Here is a 12,982-nt window from a genome sequence, read left to right on the forward strand (position 1 = left end):
ACGTATGAATGTAGGTACGTAGGTTTGTAAGTAGTTATGTGTGAACGGATGCACATATGTAAGTATGTATGAAAGTATATACGCATGTATTCAATGAAATTGAGTATTGACGATAATAATAGTGTGCCTTGTGAACGAAGTGTAACGCAGGTACAATGAGAAAGTCTCACCACGGAATGTACGATCAGATGGAAAGCTGGGATGTAAAGAGTTAACGGAACAAAAAGTAAACGTGAATAAATCTTGTATGTTTATAATGCGTACTAATGTTATGAATTTAATGTGGTGAGCGCAGGTAGTACGAGTTATGCGGATCATCAAGGAACAGAGATCGAGGATCGAGTCACTAGTGAGATTGTACGGGAACGTTGATGTATATAATGTAGTAAACATAAGCTATATTTTTACTTAGTAAATAAGTCGATTGATGGATTTATGTGAAAGAATTATGTTAAAGTTAATTTTTAAATAAGTTAAGGTGTTTATAATGAAAGAAAGTTTATGGCTTGAACTTCCGCTGCGACTTTTAGTCAAATACGTATTAGGGTCTTACAACTAATAAAAGTATAAAGCTCACACAACTTTAGTTTTGTTTTTTATGAGTTCTAATGGATTATTTAGAATTTTAACATACATGGTGGTAAATTGGGTTAACTTATATACGGTTAAACACATTTAAAATCTCATAGATAATTAAACACATTTAAAACTAAATATTATTGCAAAGTCGATTTTTTTTCCTTACTTTTCTTACCTTATTAGATATGTAAAAGTTACTTAAATCCTCTAACGTTGTTAGGAGTGCTTTTGTTAGGTTGATTGTACCATACCATAATATTGTCTTTGATAAAGTGTTAAAGAAAAAATAAAACATTTATACTTTTAAATTTCAAGTGTGAAGTTTTGGTGACTTAATCAGAGCTAACAATAACAAAGAAAAATAATATACAAGGGAAAACAACTATTTATATAAAATGTAATTGTAATGTAAGGTAATATAATGTAATGTCGACGTTAGATACTCATATTAATAGAACATATGATCGGTCGAGGGTTGACTGGTCAGTGGATCACTCGTCTTTCTGTGTGTATAATAAGAACATAAATACAAAACATGATATATTAATGGGCTAAAATCTAACAATTAGCCTAGTAATAGATTAATGATGTACTACATATATTGGGCTTGTGTATAGGAGGAACATATTGGGTTTTCAAAAAGGGCTTAGACATCCTAGCGAACGGAAAAAATATACGAAACGGGTTATTGATCTTTACCCTTTCCTGACCGAAAGCTATTTTATTTATTAAAAAAAGAATTAAGATACGTAATGGTATTTAACCTAATTGTTATCCAAAAAGATTACACCAACAAGCTTTGGGACATGTGTTTTACTAGATGTGTATAAGGGGGTAGCTTTAAAGAGGGGAGGGGAGGAGTGTTATTAATGTACATTTCGTATATAATTTTTTAGGTATATACGTTTTCGATCCCCGGTTTTATAAAACAATTTTACTTATATAGAATTTTTAGATCGGGTAACTTCCGACCCCCGGTGTAAATTTTCAAGTTTCGCCACTGTGTGTATATTAAGTAAAGAAGGATTATAAATCACAAGTTAATTATTAACCTATATGAAATTTATACTTTATGTTATATTTTGCTGATAATAAGTTAAGGATTGTAAACTAAAAAATTAATTAACTTAAACTATAGCTAATATGGTCTATAGATTGAAACTTACGCTAAAACAATCACATTTTGCAAGGTATTCTTGTATGAAATCATATACATTTCACATAATTTAAAGCTTTCTCATAATCCAACTCCATACGAAAACTCCTAACATTGATGATACTATTTGCTAAACATCAATCACGATTTTAATCCTACAAAGTGTTTATTGTAAAACTAAAAATTGAAACTAATGGAAGGGCAAACCATTATTATCAATGTTTTAAAAACCGGTTTTATACCGCCGGTTGAACCAGTTAAGCCGGATGCCGGAAGCTTGGCCGGCACGAATCACACCGATAAACTGAGGAAATGGTAAAGAAGCATCGCTGATAAATTGGGTTATACCGGTACCGGGTTAAAGGTTAAAATTTGGACCTACTAATCTTTTATGGCCCAAAAGTTGACGATTTACCTTCTTGGTAAAACCTAGCGCCCAAAAAGGTATCAATAGTGATTTTTTAGATTATTTTTTATTGATTAACTTTGGGAATATATTTTATTATGAAATAGTGTAGTTTTCAATTATTTTTTGAGTAAAAGTTGTCTTTTGTGGAATTTTAGTGTTAGTTAGTCAATCTGATTAAACCACCCGATACAACACGGTTTAACCGATTAAACCATTTATGAGCTTAACCTGTACGATTTAAAAACCGGGTTTTAAAAGATTGATTATTATGATAAATGCATTTAAAATATTAGAGTTAATAGCCAAAATGGTCCCTGAGGTTTGCTCACTTTTGCCACTTTAGTCCAAAATCCAAAATTTTTAAATCTGGGTCCCTGAGGTTTGCATTTTGTTGCCATTTTAGTCCAAATTTCAAAAACTCCTTTTTTTTACTGTTGCAACCAGCCTATTTTGTCCTTTTGTGCAGGGTATTTTGGTCATTTTTATAAGTTATTATAACAAACTCAGATCAAGAACCCAGAATACCCCTGCGTAAAAGGACAAAATAGGCTGGTTGCAACAGTCAAAAAAAGGGGTTTTTGAAATTTGGACTAAAATGGCAACAAAATGCAAATCTCAGGGACCCAGATTTAAAAATTTTAGATTTTGGACTAAAGTGACAAAAGTGAGTAAACGTCATCGACTATTTTGGTTATTAACTCAAAATATTATTTTATAGGAAGCAGACTTGTGCACACCACACGTTCTTCTTCACATATGCACCCACTTGCTATAATTTCAAACCTTAAACTAATATTAATATGCCACGTGTACGTGTAAGAATAAACGTACAGTATAGCATAAGTTAACGATTGACCACATGCATCCACGTGTAAAACGAGTAAACATGCAAGGTGACACGGCATCACTAGCCACCCTTTTCCACAGCCTTTGATGGGTTTCATTTATCTTGTTACAACTTATAACTTGACGGTGAAAACCGGCGGTTCAAAATATAAAAGAAATGGACGGAAAGAGCAGCAGAACCACCACCCCTCTCCTCCCTGATGCGGCGGCGAAACACGGCAGAGAAAGGCCGAGCGAACCGTGGAAAGGAGAGCTTGTGAAGAGCATAGTTTACGCCGGACTTGATGCCATTATCACTTCGTTTTCTCTCATCTCTTCCATCTCTGCCGGCCGTTTATCTTCGGGTGAGTCTTGGATTCTATGCTTACTGTATTTGAATAACAACTAGGAAATTGCCCTGCACATTGTCGCGACGTTCCGAAAAAAGTTTACGTCAAAACGTAGGCCAGCTGAAAACCTACGTAGGAAAACGTATCATATTTGACTCGACTGATTTGCGAAAAAGGAAAATATAATTTACGTGAAAATGTAGACAACCGAAAACGTAGATGATAATAAGCATAAGATGTCCACCGAAAACGTACATGATAATAAGCACAAGAACATATTGTATTTGACCCGACTCATTTCTAGAGAAAATTTACGTCGAAACGTAAATCAACTTGAATTTTTACTGTTTCTACTACTAAACTAAGTAGATTTAACAAAATGATCACATGAAAATGTTTTTTTAATATAATTCTTTTACATAGAATGATTAAAGAATTAGTAAATGAGTAAATTATGATTTTGGCTCCTGTTCTTATATCACTTTTACCCTTTTAGCCTAAAAAAGAATCTTTTAACATCTAAGCCCCCAACGTCTTTTTTTTTCTAACCCTTTTGGCCCCTAACACTAACTAATCCGTTAAATGTTAGGGGCCAAAAAGGGTTAGAAAAAAAGACGTTGGGGGCTCTGATGTTAAAAAAAATTTTGGGCTAAAAGAGTAAAAGTTATAAAAAAATAGACCTGACAAACGGGTCGGGTCGGGTTGGATCATGGCTCAAAATGGGTTCGGGTCAAAACGGGTTCGGGTCGAAACGGGTCAGTTAAAAAAGGGTTGTTTTGGTTCGGGTTGAAACGGGTTCGGGTCAGAACGGGTCCGGGTCAGAACGGGTTTCGGGTCGTGTCGGTTAAAAAACACCAAAACAAGCAAAAAAGCCTCAAACCAGCTAGGTGCTAGCTGAGGCCATGCTTACATTGATATAACGAGCAATGACTAGAAAAGGTTTACATCAAACTATAACCACTCGCCAAATTTTGTCATGCACCATATCGTCACGAGCATAACCGAGTAGAGTGCCTTCTTCCATTTTGTCGTGCCTCTCGTAGTCTCATGTAGCAATGTAACAGTAGACGACCCACTCGCCAATTTTTGTCGTGCCTCCGTCAGGGCTTAGGCCTGGAATGTCTAGGGACAGTAGTATGATACTATCTGATAATACTATTTTTGTTTCTTGATCATTCATTTCATTCGCTAGCATTCTTGTATTTAGAGAAATCTGATCTTAAAGGTATAACTTCTTTTATACACTCTGGATGTGTTTTTGGTTCCTTAAATTAAATGCATGTACATCCCTGGTGTCAAAAAAATTTCCTAATTCAAGATTAAATACATGATTTTCTTAAACTTACAATCGACGTGTACAACAAATCTCACATTGGTATATCTACTTCAATTATTGAAACGATACGGATCGAAACGGTTCGATTCGAAACAGTACGGGTCCAAACGGTTCGCGTCGAAACGGTTCAATTCGAAACGGTACTGGTCGAAACGGTGCGGGTCGAAACGGTTCGCGTCGAAACGGTTCGCGTCGAAACGGTACGAAACTCGTTCCGACCCGAAACTCATCTCGTGCGGAAACTCGTGTCGGCGCAAAACCCGTTGCGATCCGAAACCCGTCCCATGCAGAAACCCGTGTCGGCCCGAAACCTGACCCCGTTCCGATCCAAAACCCGCGTCGTGCCGAAACCCATCTCGGCCCCGAAACTCAATTTGAACTGAACCCATTCCGATCCGAAACCTGCCTCGTTTCTTTAAGACACTAACCCATATCGACCAATTTCTTTTATGTTGTCGACCCGCTTTGACCCGAAAATAACAAGATGGAATTTTAAGTGACCCATTGTGACCCATTTAGTTAAAATATCTTACCCAAACCAACCCATATAATTTTAAAAGCAACCAAAATTGACCCACTTAGAAGCCTTTGGGTCAAGATTGCCCCCTCTAGATATAAACATGGGGGCCAAAATCGTAATTTACTCTTAGTAAATAAAAGTAATTTACATTTGTGAATTAAGCTTTCTATTTAAATTGCATTGTTTATTCATACAAAAAAAGCTAATTCGATTATAATAATCTTAATTAAATAAATCAATCTTACAAGAAATCATAGTGTAATAGAAAAAGTAACTTTGTCCGTCCCTAAGACCATGCGTAGTGGTAAGGGTTAATAATACCCCCACCCTTGGGGCGTTTTCTGCCATGTGGCAGTACAGTCAGCAAGGAGTATTATTGAGCGTTTTTCTAAAATGAGTGTAGTGGGGATGTGAACATTATGTTAAAAGGGTGTAGAGAATTAAATAAAAATAAAAAAACCCAACAAAAAAAGCTATTGACTAAGAAAAAGAAAGATTAAATGTGATTGGCCCTTCACTTTTGCACAAAGCGTGATTTAAAAAACTCATGGGGGGATTTTTTGAACAATAGTGCCCAATAATGCCCGGGGGTGGGGAGGGGGTGTGTTTGGTGGCAAATTTTGAAAAAATATCGCTCACTACGCATGGTCTAAGGCTTTCCGTTGTACTCATCTGAGTTCACAGACAGCAAGCTTAGTGCGACATCAACATTTGCGACATCAGCATTTACTCCCATTCGTGACCTCCATCTGAGAAACAATGTACTCGTTCTTGATCCCACACCTTTTTTTAATATTATTTTAAACATTTATAATCATTAAAATTTAAATAAAAGAAGAGATAGAGAGAAGAGACGTAGAGGGAGTGTGTGTGTGGACTCATGGCCCCAACGGTACCGGGAGGGGTGGGAGATTAGGAGGGTGGCCCGGTGGGGCCCACCATCCCACGAAGCTACATGGCTCCCAATCCCCTCTCCCAAAGGTATACCGGATGGCCAACAAGTGACCATCTTTTCTCCATTTAGAGTGTTGTAAATTATTAAGCAATCATATGGGCTGTTTGGCAACTTTTGAATGGTTAAATGCTGAATAAGTAAAAGGTCTGAACCATTAAGTGTTGAATCAGTAAGAGGTCTGAACTATTAAGAGCTAGTATAATACTTAACCGTTTAGAGGCAAATATCTGACCAATTCAGATTAGAGGTCTTAACCATTCGGACTCTATATAGTGCTTAACCATTCAGAGGAAAATGTCTGAACTATTCAGACATCTGCTTGTGAAACAAACAGTCTGAACCATTAAGTGCTGAACCAGTAAGATATCTGAACTATTAAAAGCGTTATCAAGAGGTAAACAAACAGCCCTATAGTGTAATAAAAAGGTAAGTTTGTCCGCTCCTAATGAGCAAACGTGACTGATTTTTCCCCACCATAGTGTTGTAAATTGTTCATCCGCCCATAATGAACAATTATTGACCCACTTTTTTTTCCTTTTCAAATGACTGCTTTAAAATTTTGTTTTAAAACCACATAAATGAAAGTTTGGTAAACGGAGTTACTTCATTGTTAAAGTGAGATAACTTTTTGCAACAAAAGTGAAAGCAGTGGCGGATCCAGAATTTTATTCTAATGGGTTCCGTTTGCTAAATTCTCTTTAATTCTTACTATTTTTTCCAAAATTCTACAAAGTTCTCACTAATTTTTTCCGTTTTTTTCCAAACGTACTGGGTTCCTGGGAACCCACAAATGTGGGCTGGATCTGCCCCCGAGTGAAAGTTAGGAGTCCTATCAACGTTGTGAGTAATTATTATTGGAGAATGACCAAGTGAGCTAATTTGGATTATGAAAATCAGTTTTACACTCCAAAAATAAATTTTGTCCACTGTTTGTGCCATTGTAGTTGATGTGCTGGTTTTGGGGTTTGCCAACTTGGTGGCCGATGGGATATCAATGGGGTTCGGAGACTATGTTTCTAGTAACACCGAGCGAGATGTTGCAGTGAAGGAACGCCTAGTGACCGAATGGGAGGTCACGAACCGCCGGAGATGCCAAGAACAAGCATTACTCGACCGGTATCGAGATCTTGGCATGAACATCGATGATGCAACAACGGTATATATACACATATATATGCACTACAATTATTTTTCGTTTTATAATTAATCAGTTAATTGTTTCAAGGTTGTGAACATATTTGCAAAGTATGAGGACATAATGGTGGATGAAAAGATGGTCCAAAACGGAATTTTATCGCCGGACGACGGTGAGAAGCCATGGAAGAAAGGTTTGATCACATTTGGAGCGTTTTTAGTGTTTGGTAGTGCTCCAATCCTTGCATTCATCATCCTTATTCCGTTCACATGCAACGATACGCATAAGTTCATTGGCGCGTGTATTTTGTCTGCTCTTGCCTTAGCGGCACTGGGAGCTGCCAAGGCAAAGATAGCGGGACAAAAATACGCGTTATCCGTTTCCGGGACCTTGTTCAATGGCGCGCTTGCTGGTTTTGCAGCTTATGTGATTGGGTGGGTGCTTAGGGATGTGGCTGGTTTAGAAAATTAGATATGGGGCTTCAAATTAAGTACAACTAGCTAATATTATGTTTGTTAATTATCAATATTAAAGTATGGAAATGACAATTACCCCCAGCTGTTCTTAACTTTATAGATGTGATAGGCACAAAATGGTGTCAAATTTTCATAGGTTTAGTAGAAAGCAGGAATCATTTGCCTTGGAAAGTATATGCATAACAATAATGGCCTGGTCTATTCGCACACGCTCTTGGTCTATTTAAACACCCCAAAGCGCCCCGCTATGGCCAAAGAGGGGCGCTTTGGTGTAAAGTCAACAGACAAGGTCTGACAGGTTCAGTCCTTGTCTGTTGACTTTACATCAAAGCGCCCCGCTTTGGCCTAAGCTAGGCGCTTTGGTTTTTTTTTTTTTTTTTTTTTTTTCCAAAACGCCCCGCTTTGGCCTAAGCTCGGCGCTTTGGTTTTTTTTTTTTTTTTTTTTTTTTTTTACATTTTGGGCGTATTTTTTACTGGTGACTGGTCTACGTTTAAGTTCAAATTTTATATTTTTGGTCCAAATATTACAATATTTAATTTGTTTGTGCACATATATCTAAAGGTGAAGTCTCATCTCAATATTTAATTTGTTGAGGCATCTCACTGTCGTGTACAACCCTTTCCAACTCTTTGACTAGTCTCATCCGTGCTATAGTATACATTTTGCAGTTCTTGTGGGCTCCACAATGCCACTTGCCACAATGAAATATAGTATACATTAGGGTGTAGGGAGTGGTTATACACTTGAAAGTGGTAAACTTCAAAATTAACCAATGAGAGTGTGCCACGTCATTCAGTCATAAGTGTTTAAACTATGTTGAAAATGGTTGGCAATGGTTAGACACTTGGTGAAGTGGTAAACTTAAAAAAAAAGGTGTGATTGGTTAAAGATGGCATGGACCCCACTACCGACGGAGCTTAAATGAGTTCTTGTTAACATTTTTTGAAAAACAAAATTCATCTATAATGCCGACACGAAAAATTAATATGTTTGAAATATAACTGCTAGATATATTTGACTAATATAGTAAGATGATAGCTAGATAGTAGAGGTGAGGGTCCATGAATGACACTACAAGAAATTTTGTCTGACAAGTCGACTTTTTTCGACGGCCTATCCCGATGACATCGTCAGGAAAATATTTTGTCGATGCTGAAGCTACTCTACCTTTTTAATCACATCTCTTAATTTAATAAGTTAAAATATTTTGTCCATACAATTTTTAACATGATACGTTCATGTAAAATTTTATTTTAAAAAAATCGTTTCTAACTAATAACAATAATATACTTAAAATAAGTAGCATGTTTTAATTCCTTTCACACATAATGTAAGTTGTTATTTGTTAGGTTAAACTCTTTTGACCAACTTAGATTTGATTTATGTATTAGATCCCAACATTATTTAGTGAAATCTTCTACTTTATATAATGGTTAAGTGCTTTTAGTGGCGAAACTTGAGATTTCTAACTGGGGGGAAGAAGTCACCGTACCTAAAATTTCTATACGAAAACTACACTCTCCACTACTGAACGAAAAGTTAAATGTGTTTAATAATAATGACGTTAATTCTTTTACAATCCAAAAGTACGTTTGTGTTTGTTCAATATATGCGTTACATCACGTTAAAAACCGAATGTCACCGACACGACCCAATCAGATTCAATACGCACTTGTACGACCCAAAATGACAATATACATCATAATACTACAATTTATGAAAAAATACGTCATATACATGTACGGTAGGCGGCTGATACACATAAAACTACTCATAGGAGTACTTGTGCTTTCAAATCAAAATGATACGATATAATGGAATACGACATCACACGTAACCGATTTGATCCGGAACTTGCAGTATAGTCCATATATATTAAAAAATGATGTATAATGGAAAAAGCGTAAAATTTAGACTATTATCGACGCGTTTGTGAATTAAAAACAATTTTAAAAAAAATTAAAAAAAAACCCTAAGTGCTGCGCTTTGACCTAAGAGGGGCGCTTTGCCCAAAAATGTAAAAAAAAAAAAAAACCAAAGCGCCCCACTTAGGCCATAGCGGGGCGCTTTGATGTAAAGCAACAGACAAGATCTGACCGGTTCAGACCTTGTCTGTTGACTTTACACCAAAGCGCCCCTCTTTGGCCATAGCGGGGCGCTTTGGGGTGTGAAAATAATTTTGGCCGTGTGTGAATAGCATGATCCATAATAATAATAATAATAATAATAATAAGTTAAAATGTTGAATCCAACAAAGTTTAAATGATGCATAATAAGTTAAAATGTTGAATCCAACAAAGTTTAAATGAAATTACAATATTGTTCTGGTAACTACTAAATCATAATAGTAGTTTTGAGGGTGATTGAGGTTGAGACTTGTTTGTGTTATTCGTATATACATCAGCAAAGCCGTCCCCCTCTCCCCAAAAACTCTCGAAAAAATTTAGGCCTCGGCCAACAAAAAGAATTGGGCTCAAATTGTGGTTTAGGGGAAATAATTAAAAAAATAAAACCTTAGTGATTAAGCCAAGACTTTAACTTGAGACTTTTACATTATTTTAAGATAGTTTTTCCACTACACCGCCAATACTTTTTGCATAATAAATAGATGAATATACTAACTATATAATCTAATAAATTTATAAAAACTTTTTGGGCCCTTTGGATATTTGGGCCTCGGGCGTCGGCACGGGTTGGCCGGCCCAAGAGCCGGCCCTGAACATCAGCTGTTTGAAAAATTGTTTAACTAAACAAATGAACGATTTTGGTTGACGTTAATCGAACAAACGAATGATTTTTTTTTAAAAAAGAAAATAAATGTATTCGTTAGGGATGGGCTCGGTATCGGTGCTGGTAAAAAAATACCGATACCAAAATTCGCCAAATACCTGTACCGAAATTGTTCGGTATTTGAGGGTAAAATTCGGTAAAAAACCATTGCCATACCGAACCGAAAGTACCGGTACCAAAATTTTTTTTTGTTCATCATCGCTCTTTTTATTTAAATAAATGAATACCAACAAACTTCGTGTTGGTTCATTGATAGATGGATTAGTTTACATTGCCTGATTTTGTAATAATAAGAGTAAATTACGTTTTTAGCCCCTGTGGTTATATCACTTTTACTGTATTAGCCTAAAATAAGAATTTTTAACATATCTACTCCTATGGTCTCTATAACTAACCATGTTGGCCCCTAAGTCTAACCACTTTAGCTCTCATGGTCTCTGTAACTAACCATTTTGGCCCCCATGATCTCTAGACTTAGGGGCCAAAATGGTTAGTTATAGAGACCATGGGGGCAGATATGTTAAAAATTCTTATTTTGGGCTAATATAGTAAAAGTGATATAACCATAGGGGCCAAAAACGTAATTTACTCTAATAATAAATTAAATAAATAGTCACTTATTTTTGTAATAGTAATTAAGTATTAACTATTATTGTTAAGTTAAAACATATTTTGATAAAAGAACAGACTAGCTGAAATCTTAAAGGGGATCTTTTGGACGATTATCTAGTCGTGTTTTTGTTTTTGAGCAATGGAAAAATTATTAAATATGAATGTGAGTAATATTAAAATTAAAACATGTACTAAACATGAAAACAACATTCATGCTTTTTACCAAATGTTTAACTTTACCTTTGAAAGGTATATTTACCAAAGAAAATGCACATGCTACATCACTAACTTTTGGCTCTATTAATTTGCCAATCAAAAATAAAATTTGTGTTGTGATTAGTATGAAAGTATTATAATAAGTTTAACACTACGTGTCAAATGCGCAAGAAAGGGGGCTATATAAGTTGAGGAGTAAACTGCCATTTTGGTCCCTGTGGTTTGGCCAGTTTTGCCACTTTAGTCCAAATCTCAAACTTATTACATCTGGGTCCCTGTGGTTTGCATTTTGTTGCCATTTTAGTCCAAAATCCAAAAACCCTATTTTTTTGACTGTTGCAATCTCTTATTTTGTCCTGTAGTGCAGGGGCATTTTGGTCATTTAATTTTTCATTTAACATTTTCTTATATCAAAAATTAATATATATATATATATATATATATATATATATATATATATATATATATATATAATCAGCTCTCTCTCTCTCTCTCTCTCTCTCTCTCTCTCTCTCTCTCTCTCTCTCTCTCTCTCTCTCTCTCTCTCTCTCTCTCTTATTAAAACCCAACCCAGATCAAATACCCCATATCCCAATTACATCAAAACCCTAAATAGTTGCTCCCAACTCCGCCACTGTTGTTCTGCCACCGCCGCCGGTGGTGGTGGTGATGATGACGACGTCGTTTTGTTGGTGGGTGGTGACAGCAGTACCATTTTCTTGCTCATTTTTGTTTCTTTGTTGCACTGTGTGTGTGACAGTGTGAGTGTGTGTGTGATCCTCTAGGTTGGTCTGTGATTTTGGTATACTGATGGAGGTGGTGGTCGCCGGAGATGTTGCAGGTCGCCGGAGATGTTGCAGGTTACCGGAGGTTGGTGTATTGCGAAGATGGTGGTCAGTGGAGTGGGGTGGTGTTTGATGGTTGATGATGATGGTTTCTGGGGACGGTGGTGGTAGATGGGGGCGGTAACGAAATCAGGGGAGGAGAGAGAGGAGAGAGAGAGAGTAATCGGAGGAGAGAGATGGGCACGACAGCGACGGCAGACGAAGGTGCCGTCTCCGACAACGCCAAGAACGGCGGCGGTGGTGGTGGTGCTTGGCGGCGAGAGGGGGTGGTGGTGGTGCTTGGCGAGATGGTGATGAGGGTACTGGGTTTGAAGATAAAGAGTGTTATTGTTTAGAAATCGAATCGGATTCAAGTTACATTAGGTAATTTATCTTGTGTTTTTGGATTGGTTTTTGTTACTTGAATCTGGTGGTTACTTGAATCTGCATCTCTGGGTTTTGATGATGTTCACAAATACAATGGATGTTCAGAAATCGGATTTGTAATCGTTTGTTGATTTTTGTAATTTTTCTGGGTTTTGTTTAATAGTGTTCATATGTGTGAGAAAACAATAAATTTGCTGGGTTTTGATGATGACTCGATTAGCAATGGATTCAACAAGCAAATTGTTCAGAAATCATTTGTTGATTTTTGTAATTTTTCTGGGTTTTGATGATGATGTTTGAAGATGAACGATGTCTGGGTTTTGATGATGTTCTTGAAGATGATGATTTTCTGGGTTCTTTATTTTCTTGAGGATGTTCTTGATTTTCTGGATTTTCTGGGTTTTGATGATA

The 12,982-nt window shown here is 36.4% G+C and overlaps 1 protein-coding gene across 1 annotated transcript; it reads left to right on the plus strand.

The window, feature by feature from the left end:
• The first annotated feature begins 3,120 nt into the window (after positions 1-3,120).
• Positions 3,121-7,889, plus strand: LOC110864734. The gene is made up of 3 exons (XM_022113859.2): positions 3,121-3,334; positions 7,075-7,286; positions 7,356-7,889. The coding sequence occupies exons 1-3, from the start codon at positions 3,148-3,150 to the stop codon at positions 7,734-7,736; spliced, it is 780 nt and encodes a 259-aa protein (XP_021969551.1). The 5' UTR covers positions 3,121-3,147; the 3' UTR covers positions 7,737-7,889.
• Positions 7,890-12,982: the final 5,093 nt, after the last annotated feature.

This window comes from Helianthus annuus, chromosome 6, assembly GCF_002127325.2.
Source record: "Helianthus annuus cultivar XRQ/B chromosome 6, HanXRQr2.0-SUNRISE, whole genome shotgun sequence".
NCBI classification, from domain to species: Eukaryota; Viridiplantae; Streptophyta; class Magnoliopsida; order Asterales; family Asteraceae; genus Helianthus; species Helianthus annuus.

What these genes read in the sequence shown, in the direction of transcription:
- LOC110864734 (XM_022113859.2), top strand. Translation starts at nt 3,148, where the DNA reads ATGGACGGAAAGAGCAGCAGAACCACCACCCCTCTCCTCCCTGATGCG. An exon ending in TGCCGGCCGTTTATCTTCGG is followed by an intron (nt 3,335 to 7,074) that starts GTGAGTCTTGGA and finishes GTGCCATTGTAG; the next exon opens with TTGATGTGCTGGTTTTGGGG. An exon ending in ACATCGATGATGCAACAACG is followed by an intron (nt 7,287 to 7,355) that starts GTATATATACAC and finishes AATTGTTTCAAG; the next exon opens with GTTGTGAACATATTTGCAAA.